Source organism: Antechinus flavipes, chromosome X (genome assembly GCF_016432865.1).
Source record: "Antechinus flavipes isolate AdamAnt ecotype Samford, QLD, Australia chromosome X, AdamAnt_v2, whole genome shotgun sequence".
NCBI lineage: Eukaryota > Metazoa > Chordata > Mammalia > Dasyuromorphia > Dasyuridae > Antechinus > Antechinus flavipes.
This window is the reverse complement of record NC_067404.1, coordinates 75886096-75909092: the sequence shown is the minus strand read 5'-3', so window position 1 is coordinate 75909092 and position 22997 is coordinate 75886096. Positions and strand designations below refer to the sequence as shown.

General features: G+C 46.6%; 2 protein-coding genes across 5 annotated transcripts; both read left to right on the top strand.

Annotated features, from left to right (window-relative positions):
- The first annotated feature begins 3056 nt into the window (after positions 1-3056).
- Positions 3057-8348, top strand: SLC25A53 (solute carrier family 25 member 53). The gene is made up of 2 exons (XM_051968404.1): positions 3057-3175; positions 6468-8348. Exon 2 carries the CDS (start codon positions 6499-6501, stop codon positions 7417-7419), a length of 921 nt encoding a protein of 306 aa, XP_051824364.1. The 5' UTR covers positions 3057-3175; positions 6468-6498; the 3' UTR covers positions 7420-8348.
- A 42-nt stretch (positions 8349-8390) lies between these two features.
- On the top strand, positions 8391-16768 carry LOC127542342 (germ cell nuclear acidic protein-like). 4 transcript variants are annotated; one of them, XM_051967829.1, is made up of 3 exons: positions 13990-15041; positions 15774-15878; positions 16303-16768. In XM_051967829.1, exons 1-3 carry the CDS (start codon positions 14288-14290, stop codon positions 16338-16340), a joined length of 897 nt encoding a protein of 298 aa, XP_051823789.1. In that variant the 5' UTR covers positions 13990-14287; the 3' UTR covers positions 16341-16768. The 4 variants fall into 4 exon arrangements, 3 of the variants coding, with proteins under 3 accessions (XP_051823789.1, XP_051823790.1, XP_051823792.1); XR_007948637.1 differs by lacking the exons at positions 13990-15041; positions 16303-16768 and adding an exon at positions 8391-13983 and having other exon boundaries at positions 15774-15872; XM_051967830.1 differs by lacking the exons at positions 15774-15878; positions 16303-16768 and adding an exon at positions 15684-15763.
- Positions 16769-22997: the final 6229 nt, after the last annotated feature.

Sequence of the window (22997 nt, the reverse complement as noted above, 5' to 3'; positions counted from 1 at the left end):
TTATTGACTCCTTATGAGCCCAAATGGCTAGCAAAGACCCACTTCAAGCCAGACTGCAAAATTCACAGCATCCTTCATCTTCAGCCTTCCTAAGACTTTGATTGACTGTAAAAATATATCCTTTAACAAATCTTATTTGGACACATATGTTTTCTGGAGGCAGACTCTTGTTCCCTTATTGGTGTGCATGGTGCTGGCTTGCCATAAAACCACTCCCACATTTAGCAGCAAATGCACCAAAAAAATCTGGATTTGATTGGGGAAAAAAAGTCAAATAAAAGAAATAAACAGCCTTTAGGCACTTTGGAACAGGTGCAGCCTTAATGTTAATGTTAATGTAGAGACATAATGCCTATAAGTTATCAGCTTTTGACAGTTAAAAACAATTTTAATCCATTATTAATAAAGTGAGAGCTAATGCGGCATAAGAGAGCCATGGCATTGGTGGCAAAAATACTTGGGTCCACGCCCTGCTGATGATCCTGAGCAAGTCACATGATCCTGCTTTAGGCAATTAAACGGCAGCTAGGCAGAAGGTACTGAACTGCCTCTGTAGAGGAAATCAAATATGCAGAATTAAAAAATGCATTGTTCATGGTCATCATTTACATAATGCAATACGGAAATAACTGAACCATATTAGGCAGAATAAACGCCACACATACATTTATTAATCTTAGTAAAAAAAAAATAATCAGCACTTCCATTAAAATATAATTTTTAGTTGTTAACATGTGAAACATTCGTGATCTTTTTCTCCCACTGGTTTCACTGCAATAAAGAGAAATGTTTCTTTCCTCTCAAATATGCACTATGGTCTGTGAAATAGTGGATGTATAATAGTGAATATCTAAATTATTCATTTGATGGGGATGGGTGCTATTTATGGAGTACATAGGGCAGGAAAGATGAATACCTTTGAAGTGAAGAGAGACAGTAGTATGGAAATTTTTTTCACTTGAAATGAATGTCTTTATGGGATGATTGCGGATTGTCTGTAAGAAAGGATTCATTTGGGTCATTTTGATGCTTTATGTATGGGTTTGACATGTATGATAAACAGGAAAAAAATAACCAGGTATATATAATTTGACTCTGAGATGATACAGATCAGGCAGAGTTCATACTATATTTTGTTCCTGTATCGAAACTCTTTTTCCCGTTGTTGTTTTGCAAATGCAACATGAAAAGTGGCAGACCTACTTCTAGCCCATTAGATTCAATCTTTTCTGAATTGGCGATTACCTTGGTATTTTCCCTAGATCAAACATGCAATTTAGAACAAAATGTTTCTCTGGAAGAAATGAAAAATGCTCTGAAATATAGCCTAAAGGAAAAAGGAAAGTTCTAGGTATGATACAACTGTAAAGACTTGAAATGTTCCTCGTAGGACAGAAATCAGCCCTTCCAACAACAAAAATCATATTGTTTCCCTTGTGCAGTTGGGAGACCATATATATGTCTTTTAATATTTTTCGAAAATCTGCTGTCAGATCTGGGACAACATTTCCTCCTTCACAGCTGTCCTAAGATTCACGGTGCTGTCCCACACATGCCCAGGTAGAAGTGGTTTTAGCCAGTTTGAACCAGCTTAAACTGGTTCAGGCCAGTTTAGACTAGTTATAACTGGTTCAGGCCAGTTTAGATCAGTCTAAGCTAATCTAAATTAGTTTTAACTGCTTCAAGCTAGGTTAGACCACTTTAAAGTGGTTCAGACAGTATAAATTAAGCCATTTCAGACATAATGAATCGGTTATGTCCAGTTAGAACTAATTTTAACCAGTTTGAACCAGTTTAAAGTGGTTCAATTCAATTTAGACTAGTTTTAACTGGTTTGAGCCAGTTTAGATCAGTCTAAGCCAGTTTAGAGTAGCTGTAACTGGTTCAGGCTACTTTAGAGCACTTCAACTGGTTCAGGCCAGTTTGGACCACTTCAAACTGGGTCAGATGGTATAAACTAAGCCAGTTCAGAGCAGTATCATTCAGTTAAAACATAATGATTTGGTTATACCCAGTTAGAACTGGTGTTAGCCAATTTGAAGCAGTTTACACTGGTTTAGGTTAGTTTAGACTACTTTTAACTAGTTCAGGCCAGTTTAGAACTGGTTATGCCCAGTTAGAATTGGTTTTAGCTGGTTTGAACCAGGTTAAATTAGTTCACGCTAGTTGAGAGTAGTTTTAACTGCTTCAGGCCAGTCTGAACCACTTCAAACTGTTTCAGACAGTGTAGGCTAAGCCAGTTAAATCATAATGAGTTGACTCTGCCCAGTTACAACTGGTTTTAGCCAGTCTGAACCAGTTTAAACTGCTTCAGGTCAGGTTACACTATTTTTTACTGGTTTGAGCCAGTTTAGACTAATTTTAACTAGTTCGGGCAAGTTTAGACACTTTAAACTGGCTCAGATCACTTTAGACCAATTCAGACCAGTTTAGACCAGTAGAAAAGAACTGAGTTGTGACTCTGCATGGGTCTCCTCCCTCTCCCCTCAGGTCTACACCGTTTCTGACAGCTGCTTTTCTGGGGCTGGAGAAGGGAGATAGGTCAGTCCTCAGGCTCCAGAGCCCCAAAGCGGCATCGGGAGAAGAGAGTCCTTAGTGACCTCTAGTTAGCCAAGAAGGGGGGGCGGGGCAGGGGGGACCACGGACAGACTCTGCTAGACGTCCCCGGACGGGAGGGCACCCCGGGGAGCCTGGGGACAGGGCCAGGGTCGGGGGCTTCGGGGACCGCGGAAACAGGGCTTGCCGGGCTTTTGTCCGGAGCCTCGGCGCCCGGGGCGCTTGAAGGACTAACCGACAGACTGCGGGACTCGACGCGCTGCCGCTGGCCAGCTGGCCGGGACTGCAGCCTCAGCCTGGCGCGCGCCCGCCGCGCCCACCCCAGCCGCAGATCAGGGCGCTGCCTTGGCAAGACAAAGAACATGACGGGCTGACCGAGAAGCCAATGGGAGAGCGGGGAGGAGAGCGGAGGCGGACTCTCCGGCCTCCCCCCACCCCAGCCTCCTGCCTGGGGTACTTGGTCCAGAACGCGGGAGAAGCAGAGGCGCAGATCTGGCGGAGGGAGGGCCCGCCGTGGCCGCCCGGAGGACGAACGGACGGGAGGAGAGCGCTCCCGCTCCCGTTCTCCCTCCGGGCGGCCGCGGCGGGGCAGCGGCGCAGGGGAGAGCTCCAGGTCAAGGTAAGAGCAGCCGCGCCCCCCCACCCCAGGCTTGAGGCTTGTGGCGCTGGCTCTTTTCACCCTACACCTCACGGCCATCTCCTGCATCCCTTCCATACACGACTATCCTCAACCCCCTCCTATCTCCCAATTCTCCTCATCCCAGCGTGACCCATCCAACCATCCCCAGTTCTCCGGCTTTCCATTCTCCCCGTCCCCATCCGACTATCTTCATCCCCCTTCCCCATTATCTCCATCCCCATCCGACTATCCTCATCCCCCCCCCATTTTCCCATTAACCCCATCCCCATCCGACTCTCCTCATCCCTCCTGTTTCCCCATTATCCCCATCCGACTTTCCTCTTCCCTCCCGTTTCCTCATTAGCCCCATCTGACTATCCCCAACCCCATCCGACTATCCTCATCCCCCATTTCCCCATTATCCCCATCCTCATCCGACTATCCTCTTCCCTCCCGTTTCCCCATTATCCCCATCCCCATCCGACTGTCCTCTTCCCTCCCGTTTCCCCATTATCCCCATCCCCATCCGACTATCCTCTTCCCTCCCGTTTCCCCATTATCCCCAATCCCATCCAACTATTCTCATCCTCCCATTTCCCCATTATCCCCATTTCTACTTGCCCGTCTTCATTCCCTCATGCTCATTATCCCTGTCTCCATCCCCAAGAGACCAGCTCTATCCTTCCAAATCCGCATTATCCCCATCCCCATTCTTGCCGTATCCCCATTATCCTTATCCCCACTCTCTATTCCTCTCTTCACCCGAGCCACCCCCATTCTCTCCCCCTCATATCTCCCCCATCTTCCTCTGGCAATCATCCCCAGCCTCATTCCCATCCCCCCTCACCTTGACAGCCCCATCCCCACTCTGCCATTTCTATCTCCTACCCCCCATTCTCTGCCCTGCCCCTCCCCATCCGCCCCGACATCTCCATCCCCACATCAATATTCTCCACCTCCACCTATCCCCACCCCCACCTTCTCCATCCCCACCCCCACCCCTCCTCGCCTATGCCCACCATCCCCCACTTATCCCCACCTCCATTCACCCTCACCCACCACACCCCAATTTCTCCGATTTCTCATCTCTACCATTAACCCATCCCCCATCCCCATCCGCTCTGCCTTCTCCATCCCCACTCAGCCCTCACATCGTCACCTTCTCTACTCCGCCATCTTCTCCCCCCCCATCTCCATCATCTCCATCTCCTTCCCATCTCCAACATCTCCATCATCCCAATTACCCTCATTCCCGTCCCCATCCTTCATCTCCCTCACTTTAAAAAGTAGCAGAGATACGGCAATCAGAATTGCTTTTCTGAAAAAGAGTTTTCTTTCTACTCCTTCCTCCCCTGCTCCCAACCTGCACTAGCTTGGGGGGGGGAGGGGGAGGGGTAGAGAGGGAGGGGAGAGGAAGCAAAAAGCCAAACCACAGCGCCTGTTGTCTCATCTTTCTGGCCCCCAAGTACAAAGAGCTTCTGCTTTTCTCTTTGTCTGGTATGGAACTTTTTGCGGACCCCTCCCTTTCCCCCATGGCTGGCCCTGGGTTTCCTAGTGCAGGAGGAGGGGCTTCTTTTCCTAAAAGGAGGGTGGGGGGGACCAAATTGGGAGGTGGGTGGGATGATGGAGAGTTGGCTGCCCTGCCCTGGTTTGGCTCTTCCAGGGAAGGTGAGTTGGCCTTTGTCTGGAAAACTGCAGAGGCGTGGCACTTGTGCCTTTCCCAAAGGAAGCAGCTGAGGATGCCTTTTCTTGGGGAAGGAGGTGGGGGTGGTGGCTTAAACCAACCCCTAGACTGCTGGACCTATTGTTCTTGACTCCTCGTGTCTGGGAAATCAGAGTCTGGCTGAGAGCCCTTAGCGAATGTAGTGGCTTCTTGCCTTCCCCTTTGGGGTCCCCTTTGGGGTGAGGGTCTGAAGTTGGGATGAATGAAGTTGGATTTCTTGTCTTTTTCAGTCGGTGCTGGTAGCTTCATGGATTTCAAGTTGCAAGGGACTTCAAAGGTCATCTAAGCCAGCCCTCTCATTTTACAGATGAGATACTGAGGTTCAGAGGGCTGAAATTATCTGTCTAAGGTTCCATAAGTTGCAAGTAATAGCGCTAGGTTTAAAATCTAGGTCTTCTGACTCTCCATCTAAGCTCCTTCCATTGTACCAGAGGCATCCCGCCATCCTTTGTTTTGTTAAAAGCCAACTTAGAACATGGAACTACAGTCATATTCAGGAATCTGGGAACACCCAGGCTCCGGCTGGAGTTCCCTGCTCCCCAGTTATTTCTAGCAATCTGTGACTTGTTCTAGGAGCCCATTAGTACAGAGTCCTACTCACAACAGTAATACGTGCTCAGGGGTCCACTCTGGCTTTTTCACCCTGGCTCAGGGGCACACAAGGCGTTGGTTTGAGAGCTATTGAAAGAAAATAGAACACATTAAGAGTCCTAAGTGGTTCCATTAAAGCAAAGAAGCTCTTTCTACAGAGGGTAGGAGAGTGGCTTATCATAAGTGAGACAGAACATCCATTATAATCAGGCTGCTGTGTAGATGGCTGGTGCCTTCCAGTCTGAAGGCCTGAGATGCAGCTAGCGCACTAATTAAGAGGCCACATTTGAAGAGCAGCGGATGGGGTTTAATGGTTTGAGGGTCAGCCCCGTCTTCAGTGGACGGGCAATGATGTAATAAGGAAGATCTGTGGGTGAGACAATAAAAAGCCTTTGAGTTCGTGTGGCTGCTAGGGGGCGCACAAAAGACCTGAGTCTGAAGGAGAATCCAGAGAGTTCCAATCGCTAAAAAGTGTTTGGTCCATGGTAGGCACTATAGCAATGTCTATTTCCTCCCCTTCCCTCTGCTCGCTGCAGACCAGACGGAAGAGCGATATACATTTTGGCCTCTAGGGAGCTGTGTCACAAGGGAAGGAAAGGGAAATGGCTAGAAATGTCAGCTCAGAAAAGGAGGCTCCTCAAGGTCCTTCCCCTGTGGCAACAATTTCGATGGCCAAAGCTTGCCGAGCTCCCTCCTCCTTTTCCTCACTCATGCTTGACCTTCTTTTTAAAAACTAGAGATTTCTTATACTTATTTGAAATTTTAAAAGAAAAGGCAAGGACACAGATGAAGGCTCATGATTCTTTTTTAAAGGTTGACATCGTATTAGAAAACCTAACAAACTCTCTTTTCCTGTCTTGCTTACAGTTTCACATGTTCTCCTGGAGATTCAGAATTTCTTCAAGTTCAGGAGCTTGGTCTATAGCAAAACCATTTAACAGCCAATTCGACTCAACTGTCTTTTTCCCTCTTTGTCAGTTATTTTCAGCCCGAGCCTGTTGTTACCAGCATGGAGGAGCAGCCTGAGGTTTCCCACGAAGAACCGGAAGAAGTCAAAACAGAAAAGAGCTCAGAAGACAACCGTTGGCACTCTCGAAGCTACACCCTCGGAGCCATCTCCAGCTTCCTGTCGACATTTGTGACCTTTCCCATCTACAAGCTCGTGTTCCGCCAGCAGATCCATGCCGTGTCTGTGCCGGAGGCCGTCAATCAGCTGCACCAGGAGGGCCCTCGCCGCTTCTACCGAGGAATCTACCCACCCCTTCTGGCCAAGACCCTGCAGGGGACCCTGCTCTTCGGCACTCACGACAACCTGCTCCAAGCTCTCTCTCCCACCGGACACTCCAGGCTATGGCAGCGCTGGGTCGCTGGGTTCCTGTCAGGGGCAGCGGAAGCTGTAGTGTTGACCCCCTTCGAACGAGTACAGAATGTGCTTCAAGATGGACGGAAGGATGCCCGCTTCCCCAGCACCTCCAGCATTCTACAGGAATTCAACTCCTATAGCTTCTGGGAACGGCTAGCCATGGGCTACTATCGAGGCTTCTTTCCTGTCCTTCTGAGAAACAGTCTGGGAAGTGCTCTCTACTTCTCTTTCAAAGATCCCATCCGAGACGGCCTGACAGAACAAGGTTTGCCCTTCTGGATCCCGGCTCTCGTATCTGGCAGTGTCAATGGGACCCTCACATGTCTACTGCTTTACCCACTCAGTGTCCTAGTTGCCAACATGCAGTCACAGGTAGGTTGGCAGGAAGCACCCGGCCTGTGGGCTTCTGCTCAGGCCGTTTGGGAGGATAGAGGACGAAAGCTGTTTCTGCTCTATCGAGGCGGTTCTTTAGTCATCCTACGTTCCTGTGTGACCTGGGGACTTACCACAGCTATCCATGATTTCTTGCAGGAAAACAAGCGCCCCAAAGTAGAGGAGAGTGACTGAGTAGCCTCAGAGGCATCCCAGAGGGTTTCAGGACTGTGTTCTTATAGCCTGGGTCTACAATAGGCCAATAACTCACCTCTGGGTCCATTTGCTTCTTCTGGTCTTAGAGAACCAAGAGCAGTCATTCAGTCAGGAGATAGAGTTCCCAGCAATTAGATTATCAAATTATTTTATCATCTGATATTAATTTCAATATATCACTTCAGTCACCACTGTGGGTGCTCTCCCCTTGGACCAACACAGAACGAAGATTCCCAGAAACTCAGTAGATGGTCTTTCAGATATACTCTGGCCAAAACAATCAATCACACTGCTGCCAACCTGGTAATGGGCCTCCCCAAACACAGCTAGACCGGTGCCTGAACAAGACTGTGAGTCTATCGCTGGGTCCCTACCCAAAGCCTTTAGAGCCTGGCGGAGGACTTTGGAAGAGCCTTCGAGAGTTCAGGCCCATTACCACGAAGAGGTAAAAGAGGAGGATTCCAGGGAAGAGTGAGATTAACATCCACGTTAACTTTCTGTTCTCAACAAAGCTTCAAGGCATCGCTTGGGTCATAGAAGCATTTCATCCCAATCTCTCCACAGCTTCACTTTCCTCATCCCGACCCTGCCCTTGGCTTCAGCCCAACTCTCAGGAGCTGCCAGAAAGAAGGCTGTGCTCTGAGGTCTCAAAGATTTTCAAGAAAACCATTGGGAAGAGTGAAGAAAAATGCGAGCTTCCTTTCTACTTGCTGCAAGTCCAAATAAGGAGCTAGGGGAGCAAAACCTACAGTTTCAAAAGACCACCCTTGACAATATAAGAATCCATACTGGGAGATAAACAGATTGACCAATTCAACAAGCATTGCTTTGGGTATCAGGCATTGAGCTGGGGGCTAAGAATACAAATAGAAGGAAAATAGTCTCTTGACCTGAAGAAGCTTACATGGGGGGAGGGGGGGGGGAGGGGAGGGGAAGCATGGGGTGGGTGGGGGAGGTAGATAGACAACAAGGATTTGTCATTGCGAACACTTCTCGGGTTGGCTTCAAGCTGAGATCTAGAAAGAGCTGCGGCTTGTGGGACTTAATGTCCACGCTAGGGGTAAAGGCTGGGCATTGAAGGCAGCACAGCCTTTCCAGGCTGGGCTTACTTGAATTGATTGGACCCCAAAGGGACAATCAGGGTTGGAAAGAAGTGTTCACCAGAGGAAATAGTCAGGTTTGGGGGTTTAGAGGGTAAATGAATAAATAGGGGAAATTTTAAAAACTTTTTTTTTGTAAATTTTGTCATATAAAAGGACATGCAAATAAGACAAGGTAATCTTATTTGCCAAAAACTGTTGGTCTGGAGTCACAATACCTGGGTCCTGTTTCCCAGTGTTCTGCTGCTTTTTACTTGTGGAGCAAATCATTTCACAGTTCTGGAGTGGATGACACCTGAAGTTCTAGCTCTAAATCCACAATTCGGGGATGTCAAGCGCTGTTTCCGAAAATGTCATTGTTGCCTTTCATTCTCTCGTCACTCCCTCCTCCCTTCCTGTTAGAAGAATTTTTAAACAACCACTGCTGACTTAGCAGCCCGCCACGAGCACACGAGCACCACGTTCAACATCTGCAGTCTCTCATCTCACAGGCAGCTTTACTAGGAGGACTCTGGCATTGCTGTGTTCCCTATTAAAGCACCGAAGTTTCAACAGGATCTCTAGAAATGCCTGTGTACTTCCATCAGTGGAGCACTGCACATGATGCAGATTGGACACAAAGACACTGTTTTGTTGGCGATTCTGCATCTGAGGTCCAGGGACTTTGACTAGATCCAGTTGGGTGAGGTGGCCTAAGGACAGTGGCATTTAATTCAATCTAATTAATTAGACAAGTATCAGTTAAACCCTTTGCTCAGCATCCCTTAGATTACGGAACTGAACTGAATAATAGTCCCAGACCAGATCATACCACTTGGACTCCTTCCTGTAAGGAGGAAGGATGGTATTGGGGAGGAGGGGGCAGAATGGTTGCCAGATTGGGGACAGTGAGGGCAAGAAGGCGCTCACTCTCACTCTAATCCCGTTCCTATCAAAAGGGAAGAAGAAACAGGAAGGCAGCGGTGGCTGACAGTCATGGTCCCCTCAATGCCAACAGGAGTGGTCTTTTATATTCCATTCTGTTTTCCCTGGAACAGAGGGCATCATGACTGCTGGCCAGAGGGAAGATCAGTGGCAAGCAGTTGCAGAAATGGACGCTTCCACTTGGTGTCTCCATAAAGGGGAAGGGCAGGGTGGCCCTGGAAACAGTAAGGGGGTCCTGCTAAACTGCTTGTCCTGAGTCATGAGACTGCTGCTCTAGGTCTGGGAGGGAGGGAGGGAAGGAAGGAGGGGTTTCAATTTCAATTTCAGCAACCTGACTGAAAGAACTTGGGATTGGGTGGGAGAAAAAAGACTTGGTTTTAGTCCATGCTTTTTAAAGATACCCTCTAGAAAATGAGGGATTTAAACAAAGTCCTCTCTGAGGCCCCTTCCGGCTCTAAAATCTATGTTGAATGGATGAAAATTGAGTTCTCTTTAATCCCACTTTTGCTCAAACTCAGTTTCCATAAGACTTAAATAAGCTTTTCTCTGTAACCTTGGCTAAAGTCACCCTCCTCCCATTTTCTCTTTAAGAATGAATGAATTGGACTAGAATCAAGGGCTCCCAACCTATCGTCTATGGCCTTTTTTTTTTTTAAATGTTTTGACAACTGTAAGTAGGTATCATTGGTTTCCTTTGTAATCACTTGTTATATTGCACGCATTTAACAACATTATTCTGCCACAGGATCTGGCACAGGCTTCCCTACAGTGCTAAAGGGGAAAGAGTTACCTAGGAAATCATCTCTCGGTGCCCTTCCAGATCTGGCCTTACAGATCGATGATTTGGGGACGCCACCGAAAGCTCTTTTACCGCAAGCATCTGCTTATTTATTGGGTTACCATTTCACATTCCACTGCCAATCCCCATTAAAATCAGGCTTTCAGAACTGACCTTATAATTTACAATTCTGGGGAGGTGAATCACTGATTCAGAAACAGTATTTGAACTCTGGACTTGTTGATTCTAAGGTCAGTGCTCTAGCTACTAAATTATGCTACCTCTCTGGTGCTTAGTTAAAATGTCAAGCCACCAAATGACCCATTTTTTGATGAGGGAGAAAATCAGCCTCCCCAGCAACAAAGTTTCTTGGTATACCCGAGGTAGTATGTTCCAGGAACGTCAGACTCCCTCAGACTACCATTTTGACCTTAACCTTCTCTCAGACCCACGTGGAGACAGAGCCCTGACTGCATTCAAGAGCCACCCCCACCCCAGGTCACTAGCCCTATTTCCAGCACATACACATAGTCCAATCATCATCTAAGGATACATCACCTGTGGAGAGATACTCCCTGCCACTATCATTAAAAAAGCTTCTCATCACCAAATCCTTAACATCAAATCCTTAGACAAAAGCTTAGTATCATCAAAGGAGGTGGTTTTATAAGTAGAAATGGCACTCAAGAAGGTGTATTACCACCTGCTTTGCCATTGCCTAACCCTAACATTACCAGGTCTTTCCATCTGCTCTACTGTTGAAACCCCCCTCTACATGTTGTCTCCCTTAATTAAAATATGAGTTACACAAAAGCAGGGAGTCCTTGCTTTTTATATTTCCAAAGCACAGTGCTTGGAACATAGTAAGTGCTTAATAGAAGTTTTTCATTCATTCATTCATTCATTTATTATTTGATCATTCATTCAGTCCCTCATTCCAGGAACTGCTAAGCTTCCTTCCAGCTCTGACAATCTAGGAATCTACTGTTTTGCTTTTAAATCCCCAGTGCTTAGCACAGTGTCTGATATCTAGTTGGCACTCCTAATAAATACTTATTGATTGTAGTCACAGCTTTCCCAGGGGTAAATTTCTGCCTTTCAATTTAATTTCTTTACAATAGGCACTGGGTGGTGCTGTTATAGAAAGGTTTCCACCTTCCATCCCTTGAGTTTGGATGATTGCATCAAGATTTTTTTTTTAACAGGTGCTATTCCTTTCCTCATGGAAGAAGAAATACCCCATTCCCTTATCTCATTTCACAATCTCACACGTCATGGTGATCAGGGTTTTATTTTTCATTACATTTTATTGACTTTCAACTAGCATTTATTTCTTCCCCTGAAGGCTCCCTTGAAAAGACAGGAAAAAAGCCCTCGTAACAAACATTCAATCAAGCAAAACAGATTCCTATATTGTACATGTCCAAAACCTTGTGTCCCATTCTACATTTTCAGCCAATCACTTCTCTCAGGAAATGGGTGGGTAACTTGCTTTGTCACAGGTGCTCTAGAATCATGGTCGGGTCAGTCATTAATTCGTTCAAAATTGTTCATTCTTCCGGTGTTGATACATTTTAAATGATTCTCCTATTTACTCATGTCACTGCACATTAGTAGTTCATACGACTTCCCAGATCTCTCCGAAGCCATCCCTTTCATCATTTCTTAGGCACAATAGTATTCCATTACATTCATATACCATTTGTTCAATCTTCCTCAGGAGGTGGGTGCCCCCTTAGCTTCCAGTTTGTGGCCACACACCAAAAAAAAGCTGCCATAAGTATTTTTGTACATTTAGGATATTTTCCTCCATGGAGTTCAATTGCTGAGGAATGCCAAATTGGTAAGCCAGCATGTGACAAGAGCAGACTCTCGGTCTCAGATCCCTTTGGTCATGTGGTAATGTGTATGGATCTCTTTTCAGAAAAAAAGTTTTTAAATGCTTAAAAAAAAGGTGGGGTATTACAAAGGAAACCAATTATATTGAAATACAGTTACCCATAGTTTTTTTTTTTTCCAGTTTCTGAACAGCAGGTTAAGAAGCTGTGACATTGTCATTGAAATCCCAAGTGGGTAGATGTGTGGTATGTGGATGGGGAGCCCCATCTCCTGCATCCTAGCTCCCAGGCTCCCTACTGTACTACCTAGTTTAAAGCCAGATTTTTGCCTAGCAGAGAGATCCTGTGAGATCATTTCCATCCAATGAAGAAGGGACAGTCCAGTGATGAGCTCATGTGGGGGTGCAGAAATAGTGGGTCACCTGGAAGCTTATGCTTTTCATGAATTATAATCATTCTTGCAAATTACAGGTCGCTGGACAGAGTTTTAAAGGGCTCAGAGCCTAAGAAATCTGCGTTCAAGTCCTGATTCTCACTTGTTAGCTCTGTGATCACTGGCAAATCCTTTAAAGTTTTTAGGGATCTCCAGAGTCTCTTAGGCTATTAGAGATAAACTGTGTTTCGAATCAGAAGTTGCTTACAAGGATGAAATCGTCCTATTTTTAAAGAAAAGTTTTGAGAATTTAATAGGGTTTCTTAATTTTTGCTTTGCAGCCATGCTTTTAAAATTTCTACAGGGGCAAAGCACCCCCATCCTAGCCATAAATGCCAGAGGGGTCTAGATTTGTATTAAGAGAGATGTTTTCTAGCAATGGGAAGACAAGAGTCCTCTGCTCTCAGCAGTCCTCATCCCGAGTAGTGTGGTTCAGTTCTAGGAAAGACCACGAGTGTCCACACAAGAGGGCCTCCAGGATAGCGAAGGGGAACTGGGGAGTTTAGCTAAAGGAAGACTCGCTGGGAGTCGAGAGTAGTTGTGTTCCAGTATTTGCGTCAGATAGGGGATAGCTTGGGCTGGCTAGGTTTGGGCCCAGAGTGCCGAACCGGGATGGAGGAAGCTGCAGAGAGGGCAGGAAAAAGCTCCCCGGTCTGAGCTGCCTCCGAGCGTACTGGGCTTGTCTCTGAGTAAGCGGGTTCTTCCTCGCTGGAGGTCTCCATGCTGGCTGACTAGATTATGGAAGATGTGGCTTGGGCTAGGATGTGGATGACTGTAGGGTGCCTGGAAGTTTTGTATGTTGAGGAAATAGAGGAGCTAGGGGGAGGGGTGGGCAGTGCAGGGGCTGGGGCATTGGAGTGGGTTGGGAGCTTAGGACTTGGGCACAGGCAGTACGTGAGCTTTGGGGGCGTCATCAGGTCTCTGGGGGACCTCAGTTGCCTCTTCTATGTAAGGAGGAGGTTGGACTATGTAGGGGGTGGTCTCTGAGGTCCCTTTCAGCTCAGAATCTGGAACCCTCTGTCCTATGTGAAGGGCTTTTAGAAGACGGTGGGGGGAGGGGGGAGGGGGGCTGGGGAGGATGTGGAGGCTGGCCTTAATTCTGCCAGGAACCAAAATGGCTTAGCACAATTAGGGCTCCTGGACGTTGACAGAAATGGGGGGCGAGCAGGAAGGTTCGTGGGAGGAGGGGTGGCAGACAAATCTGTCCCAGGCAGGGCCTCGCCCCCCCCCCCAGCCTAGTGTCCAGGGGCACCCGAGCTGGGAGAGGCTCATCAGCTCGGCAAGTGGAAAGGCGAGAATATTCCGGGGACCCCAGCTGCGCTATAAGGTGCCTGCTGACTTCAGCTCCGGCTCTCCTGAACCTGCCCTAGCTCCCACTATCTCCTCCGGCAACTCCGAGACACTGAGAGCAGGAACAACAGCAGCAGCAGCAACAGTAACAGCGGGCACGCCCAGCACCCAGCGTAACAGGTGAGTTGGACTGCGCCGCCGCGCGCTCAGAAGCCCTCGGTTGGCGCCCTTCTCCCTGACCCGCTCTGCGCTCTCACCCCCTCCCCACCCGACGTCGCCGCCGCCGTTGTTTAGCGCCTGCGCCCTGGGTGCCGTTGGGGGAAAGGGTAGCGCGCCTCGTTCACCTTAGCGTCGTTTGCTCAGTGAGGCTAGCGTCTTTTTCGCATCGTGGTCGCTATCGCCTTCACGTGCAGGCAGACGTATCACAGAGCTTGTGCCTACGGTCAGAGGGACTTCTTAGCAAGTCTAGCTCCCACTGACCAAGATGCAAGCCGGTGAACCCATGTCGGGGCCAGCTCCGGTGCCCAAACCCGAAGAAGCCCTGGGGGAGCCCAAGCCAGACCAAGAGCAGCCAAGGCCCAGCTCTGGGGCCGAGGCCGAGACCGGCGCCAAGGCCGAGACCGAGGCCAAGCCCGAGACCGTAGCCGAGACCAAGACCAAGGCCGAGACCGAGACCGAGACCGAGGCGGAGACAGAGACCGAGGCCGAGACCGAGACCGAGGCCGAGGCCGAGACCGAGACCGAGACGGAGACCGAGACGGAGACCGAGGCCGAGGCCAGGGCCGAGACCAGTACCAAGGCCGAGGCCAAGGCCGAGACCAGTACCAAGGCCGAGTTCAAGAGCGGGGCCAGGCCCAAGCCCAGGGCCTGGGCCGGCATCGACACCGGGGCCAAGGCCGGAGCTAGGGCCAGGGCCGAGGCTAGAGCCAGAGTCGAGGCCCTGGCGGCCCGCATGTTGCAGACCACGAGGCTCACCGCCCCTTCCTCTCAGTACCGAGCTAAGGTGGAGCAACCCGGCTGGAGTGGGCCCGGACAGGGGCGAACCGGGAGAAGGCGTGAGAGCCGGCTGGTTCCCTCCATCGACGGGGCCTTTAGAATGGCTTTCCCTGGGGAGGAAAGTGTTCCTGGGGGCTGTTTCTCATCAAGCTCTTCTTTTTGGGGCCATCTCCTCATGGATCGCCCCCCCACTGGTGAGCAAACCCCATTAGAGACCACGCCTCCTGTCAGCGATCCCCACAGTGAGTACCCCCTTTTGGGAATCCCTTCCCCTCAAATCGCGCCATCCCCCAACCGTCCTCTCTGGGGCTCTCTGCTCTCTTTGGGTTGATCCCTCCTCCTCTTCCCCCTGCGGCTGCCATTTTCTAGTTCCTCGTGGGCGAGGGGGTGGGGTGTAGCTAGGCAGGCGCCATCTTGCTGGTTGGCCGTTAGAGCAGCTTCCTAGAGCCCCCTGCTGAACATAGTGTGCGTAAGGCAGCTATTTCTTGGGAACAGGAACATGGCGGGTCCTCCTTCCCCCCCCCCCCCCCCCCCCCCCCCCGCCCCTCACCGGGCTCCAGTCCTGTAGGGAGGCGGGTTTACACCCTAGAGAAACCCTCGGGCTTCTTATCTTCCCTTGGGTCTGGAACCCTCCTTTCTTCACCCAGTCTTTTTTTTTTTTTTTTCCGCCCAGTCTTTTTCAAAGAACCAACCGCATTTCCAACGTGAAAGACAGAATCCAGTTTAGCAGCTTATAAAGCGTGAGCCCAGTCTCCCAAAAAGGCTGAGAGAAACGGGTTCTTTAACCACTTCTTGCTTTGGTGTTCCAAATTGCCAAGGAGAACTAATTCCAATGGGGGGGGTAAGGTTTTGTCTAACCACCACTTTCTCTGCTTCCTTTGAAGAAATGACGACTTGCTTTAAGGAGTCCTGGAAAATGCCCAGCCCCCTTCTCTCTGCCGGGTAAGAATAAAAGATTTTTTTCTGTTTTCTAGCCAAAACCTGTGACAAACCAGACCTCTCTGAAGTGAAAAAATTTGACAAGAGAAAGCTGAGAAAGACCACTACGGTGGAGAAGAATACTCTTCCTTCTAAGGAAAGTAAGTTACGGAACAGGATCACATTGGTGGTGGTGCCATAAAAGTCATGCCTTCCCAAATGAATCAGTGAACCCGAAAAGCCAAGTCTCCCACTTCCCGGGGTCTGGGATTCCAAAAGCTAGGAGCTCTATTTGCTGCCCCAAATCATCTTCTCCATGTGGCTCACATAACAAACTTGAAAAATTCTAGTCAACAGCAAGAGAAAAGATTAATGTTTGAATGAATTCAAGCCATTCCCTTTTTGGCTAACTAAAACTTGAAAAAAGGTGAATTTATCCCACTTACCACTACCCGATTGCACCCATATGGCTGAAATGGAAATCCACAGTAAACTGTCTGGCTCCCCACTGCCAAGTTTGTTGATCTCCAGGAAATTTAACCTCCTTCTCTTTTTATACTTCCTAATTCTGTCATTTTCTTTCAGCCATCGAACAGGAGAAGGAACTTGACAAGTCTTCCTAGGGATGGGGCGTCCCTTCCCAGCAACAGAATCGAGTGCTTCCAGAGTTTATTGTTTCTCCTTTAAAAGTCTTTGTTTGCTTAGTTGTTCAGTCTCTTAGGCTGCTTTCATCTCTTTACCCTATGTTACCCAAGCATCCCTCATCCTGTGCTTATCTGAAGAAGGTGATGATTCACGAAAGGAAAAACGAGAAAGGTGTTAACAGCAAAGGCGTTAACGAAGAAAGCTTGTGAATGTTGCAGACCATTTATCATATATTAGGCTTCTGCCTCATTTCACCTCCTTCCCTCCCTCTCCCTACCCCTCTTCATGTTCTGTAAATTGCTTATAGGGTAACTAGTGTATTTTTCCTTGCCTTGACAATTATTACATTTTCTTCTATACTTAATATGATATCTAATAAGAAATAAATGTTATGGATTGTGGTGGAGATCTTGTTGTGATTCATTTCATATTCTTTTTGCTTTTAACGCCAGTCCTTTTGGAGCCTTCACAAGGTGGGGGGCAGGGGAGAAGTATAATTCAAGTTTTTCTTAATTATGTTTATTTTTATATTTTACATATAATTACATAATAAAATATGTAATAATTATATATTAATAACTTTATTATTAATAAATTAAATAGTAGTAAAAATAAAATTAATAAAATAGATAAAAATCAATTAAAATAATTCAAACAATAAAATTAAAATAAAATTTAAAAATTAAAATAAAAAATTAATATAAATTTATTATATAAATTATATAAATAATTTAAAAATAATAAATAATAAATTTATTTTTAAAATAAATAATAAAAAATAATAAGATAAATTAAATAAATTAAAAAGCCCCCCCCCCCATTAGCTATGTACTAAGAGAAATCAAGATATTGTGTATGATCAAGAAGCTCACATTTTAACTAAGGAGAAAATACATAAAGAAGTGTTTGTTTTGTTTTTTGTTTTGTTTGCTGAGTCAATTGGGGTTAAATGATTTGCCCATGGTCACCCAGCCAGGAAGTATTAAGTGTTTGAGGCCACATTTGAACTCAGGTCCTCCTGACTTCAGGGCTGGTGCTCTAAGGAAGGGTTCATTTTCAAAGTGGATGGGAAGGCCAGGAAATACTTCAGTTTGGTTCTGAAAAGGAAAACATGGGAACCTGGCAAAAACCCTGAGGACCCAGAGGATAGCAGTACGGAGGGACAGGATGGGATGGGACAACGGGATGCTTCCACCTAAGGGACAGAGGGTCTGTATCCAGCAGATGCTGGGCTTCCTGCTTTTTCATGGTAACAGATTCATAGCTGGAAGGAACCTTATAGGCCATTGACTCCAACCCCTTTATTTTATAGAGGAGGAAACAGGCATAAAGGGGGTGGCATCATATAGCTAAGAAGTTTAGGGGTAAGATCTGTACCAAGTTTTCCTGATATGAAATCCAGTACCATCCCCTCCCTACCTCACACTAGCCTGATTGACTTGTCTGCCAGATTGAAAACAAGGCCATGTGCTTTGCTTATAATTATGTTGGAGTGGATCATTCCTTGGAGCAGATGAGTGTCCCCTTCTCCCACCCCAATGTGAAATAATGAAGGGGTTGCCTAAAACTCTCCTAAAGTAGACTTCACCTAATCCAAAACTAACTAATGACACCTCAGTGTAGTCCCAACTGGATTTTCACATCAAATAGGGTACAAAGTCAGTTGGGGCCCTTAGATCCTGAGGGTTAGTATAAGAAAATGAGGTGTGTTGTTAAGCTTACACAAGCAACACTTGTCATTTCTTCTTCCCTGTTCTCATTCAGGCCTGGGGCATTAGTGGATGCTTAAGGAATACTTAGGCCACGAGTTCTTTACCCTTTCTGTATAATAAGGAACCCTTTGGCAAGCAGTCTAGTGAAGCCAGATTTCTTGCTCTGAAGAATTAAAAAAAAATAATTGAGGGAAAACCTGTCACTTGTTTTCTCATCCAAGTTCACAGAACCTTTGAAATTCATCTATCCCCCTGGTTAGGAACCCCTGGCTTTGACCTTTTTGTGTGTATTGGGTTACCTGACACTATTGGTCACTATAGGTACAGAATCTAAGCTAGTGGAGGCCTATATACTGAACCCAGCAGTTTATTATCATTGAAATAATATTGGATGTGACAGCTGTGTCATCATTGAAAGCAAATCAAACTCTAGGCAGAGAGAAGTGGGGCTATTTTTTGACCTTTTGCACATTTTCCCTGAGGAAGAAAGTCCCCTGAAGGAGGTAGAAGAGATGTTTTCTTCTTTCTATTATCAAGTCCCTCTAGTGTTTCATTTGCTCCCATTTGGAAAAATAAGAACACTAAGCTTGAGTTAGCCAAAATCAAACTACCAGAGTGCTTTTATTCGGCCTTCCTTTGATCACCTGGCTCACAGAGTAGCTACAAGGAGGACACTGGGAATTAGGTGTTTCTGGGGCCTATACTGGCCCCCAAGCCATGGCAGCTCAGCCAGGGAGCCAGAGATCTGGGGAGCCACAGACATGGGGGAAGGGGGGGTCACAGAACCTAACTGTGCTTCAGGATCTGCATCAGTTTTGCCACGATCACAGAAGCACATTTATCTTATCACTCCACCAGCCAAATTGATTTTGGGGACGATCTATAATCTCTATTAGACAGCAAATATGTTCAGCTGTCATTTATGTATCGGTCCATTCATTTACCAGCATTTAGAGATGTGACCTCAAGTTTCTGAGGACGGAAAAGGGGCCAAAAATCAGGAAGAGAAAATGTTAATTAATCCAAGCGATCAGCAAAGCCAGTTAAGATTTCTGGCCCATCTTAACATGGCTAAAAGGGCTGACATCTTCATATTGCTTCATAACCTACATGCCTTGTGGAAGGCATTGAAATCCAGTTGAAGACAAAACAGTCTCAGAGTCTGTGTTGTTGGAGGTTGCGTGTGGATGAGAGAAAGCAGGCACCAAACTTGGTAAACTCCAAAGCACTTTCTGACAGACCCAGCGGGAGTCTACCGGCACAATTGCTCATCTCCCTTGGCAAGAACCTGTCCTTTTGCCTTGGCTCTTTGCTTTGAGAGTTGAGGGTAGAGTAGGCTTCCTCCAGGCCCTGCGATCAACCATCTCTTGGCTGCTATTAGGCTGAGATTTGAGGGTGGTGGAACAAGATCAATTCCTGGTGAGATGCCAATCAGACCTCCTGCTGGGCACCTTCTCGGGTTTTGCAGGGGGCCAGTACATCAACTGCCTTGTTATTAAAAAATTTGGTGCTGGGAGGGTCTTAGCATGGGGGCTCTAAGGAATATAGGCAAATGATTCCCATCCCTAGCCAAGCCCAGCTCCCAGCTTCCAGATTCGATCCAAAGTTGTTTAGCCCCTCCATGGCTCCAGATGACCCTTGAAAGCGGCATTCTTTAGATGGCAGACTGTCCAGAGGGCAGAGATGATGACACAAAAGCTCTCATTGCTTGCTCACCAGGGTCCTAGAACAACATGGGCAATTTTACTGATATCCTTTGGTTCTCTCATTTCCCTTTCAGTGTCTACACCTTCCCAGACAAAGTAATAATCTCACTTAAGAAATAATAAAAAAAAGAAAGTTCAGCAAAACCGATCAGCATATCAAAAAAGTCTAACCTCAAATGCAAAGAACCAGGGGATGGGGGGGACAGGAAAGGGTCATTTAATGTCTCATCTTTGGGACCAAGAGTGGACATTATGATTTCCTAGGATGCAGAATGCAATTTCAATTATTTCATTGTTCTTTTCATTTTGAAAGCCAGTTTTTCACACACACACACACACACACACACACACACACACACACACACCCCTTTGTTGCTAGTAAACAGAGGTGAAAGCTAGGTCAATTTGGCTGCTTGAAACAAGTTTTTAGTCCCATGACCTTAGTGTGCCTGGTCTTGTTGCATACCAGAGTATGTGGGGCCTTGTTACTTACTTGTAGGGCCATCTTTAACCTTTGCCTCAGCAGAATGACAGGGCTGGACCAGAACACCGGGGGGTGGGGACCGGGGGGGGGGGGAGGGACACAGATCCCATCCCCCAAACTTCCCTCTTTTCCTTCATGAATTGCTATGACTTAGGAAGCACTTCTCTGGGATCAAGGGCAAGCAAGAGTGCCAACTCATGTTCCTCCTACTGGCTATCTCAAGAGGCTCCTCAGTGAAGTGCAGATATTTCCAACAGGGCCTGTTCCCCAGGGAAACAATAAAAATGGTAATAACTGATACTTCCATAGTGCTCTAAAGTTTGTAAATCACTTTATCTCATCATATAATTAAACAATTTAACTCCACCAGTATTTATTAAGTGCCTACTGTGTGCCAGGCAATGGGGATAAAAAGACAAAATCAAATCTCCCAAAATTCCTGATTTCAAGGAGCTCATCCAATGGGGAACACTGCATGTAAATACCTATGGACAAACAAGATCGTCTGGGTAAATGGGTGAAAGACCAGTAAAGCGCTCTTGCAAAAGATGAGATTTAAACTGAAACTTAAAGGAAGCCAGGACACTATGATAAACAGGAAAGATATTCCCACAGTACAGGGAATAGTCGATGGAAATATGTGGAGTCACAAGACTGAGTGTGGAACGTGGCTGTCCCTCACACAGCATGGGGCGGAATGAGGCTCAAAAGGAGACAGAATCACTATTTCTTACTCTTCTCTTCCTACTCTTTTCCCAAAGGAGACTTTAATTCCTACCAGGAGCAGAAGCGGGAGGTTGGGGCCAGAAGCTTGGCCACTCTGCTCTCTTCAGAGAGAGTGCGCTGGACTACAATTAGACCCATCTGCTTCCTTCATTTGTCAGTCTAAGGATGTGGCTTTCTAAGGATGTGGCTTTCAGGGTCGAGTTAAACTTTTGATCTCTATTTCTTAGTGGGGCAAGAAGGACTCAAGCTTTATATCTAAAGTGTGGTCCTTTCCCCAACTAACACAGTGAATAGCAAAGAAACCTATTTTCTAAAGTCCATATTTAGCAAAACAGAAAGCTGAGGAAATGGAAGCTAGAGAATATGTAATAGATAATACAACATGGAGTTCTCCCATTGGGAGAGAGATAACTCAGCTCAACCAAGAGATAGTCCAGATCTCACATAAAGGGCAAGTCTCCAAAGTCTCTAGTGGAGCAAGCTAGATATAGGCATTGGAGAGATGTGAGTCAGGGAGGAGGGGGAAAGTCCTCCTGATAAGGAAGGATGCTCCACTGAGACACGTATCATTAGAAAAGACCTAAAGGAAAGCCCCTAGCATGCTGGGTAGTGCCCCTGTCATTGTTCATCCTTCATTCTGAAAAAGAATACATGCCAGGATATGAAAGGGAATTGAATTTAAGTGTGACAGGTCTGTGCAAAGTCCCATGCCTCACTTTCCCCTCTAGACCATCTGGGTTCAGTGGCCAGATAGAGATCAGGACGGTGGTCCCAGTTGCAGTGGGAGACTTTAGCATTTTTAAGCTAAAATCTTCAATGGGCCTCAGTTTGACTGAGGCAATGCCCATTCAGTGATTAAAGCTGGGTAAGAAATGAAGCAGAGAACAGCCTATTTTATCTAGTCAAAAAATAGAGCCCCGGTCCAGAAGATCAGAATCTGGCAGTACCAGGAGACAGACAACGTGTCCCCAGGGAGAATTTAAGGAAGAACATTAAAAAGAATCTCAGATGAGGCTGAATGGGTTGTAATTAATATCACTGGAATGAAGAAATAAATATCAATGAGATCACAGGTCCACATCAAAGTAAATTTGACCGGTTTTCTCAAGGAATTTAGTCAATGTAAGATGGTAGCTGGTGGGGATGCTCAGCTCAAGTGAGAGGGTTTTTTTTTTTTAAAAGAATAAGGAACACACGTGGGCATATTTGTAAGTAGCAGGCAAGCTTAAAGTAAATAGGGAGACAGATAAGGGATGTTCAGAGGGGGCAATTTTCTGGAAAAGATGGGAACAGATAAGATTAAGAGTACCCATTAAAGGATTTGCCATCTCTGTGTGTAACTGAGGTGGGCTGGAGGAGTAAATCATGACAATTGAGTAGGTTAAGGAGTTGTGACATTAAAGTATTTAAGGGAATCAATTTGTAGAAAGAAAGTCAATAAAGTAGTCACTGAAGTCATGGAGGAAGGAAGGCAAATGTCCTGGGGGTTGATAGACAAGGGCAACCAAGATATGAACATATTTGTGAGACGTAGAACACGAAGCTTAAAGACCCCTTCTTGGATTCTCCTTATTTATAGAGATTGATTATTCTATGATCTGAGCTTGTATGAGGGGTAAGGTTGGAGAGTTTAGAAGAAGAGAGATCCTGGTCTTTTAGCTTCCAGCTTCAAGAAAAGGACATACAGTTCCAAAATCTTTTTAGGTCTCTGAAGGGAAAAAAAGACTCTGGAAAAAGCCACCATGCAGAGGAGAAGCCAGCATTTTGATCATAGAGACTTCAGAGAAATTTCCCTTAGGTCTCTTTCTGTCTCTCTGTCTCTTTCTCTCTGTTTCTGTCTTTCTCTGTTTCTCGTGTGTGTGTGTGTGTGTGTGTGTGTGTGTGTGTGTGTGTGTACGCGCGCGCACGTGTGTGTGTATGTTGGGGGGGTTCCTCTGTCTCTGTGTCTGTCTCTGTCTTTCTGTTTCTGTGTTGTGTCTGTCTGTCTCCATCTCTCTGTGTCTGTAT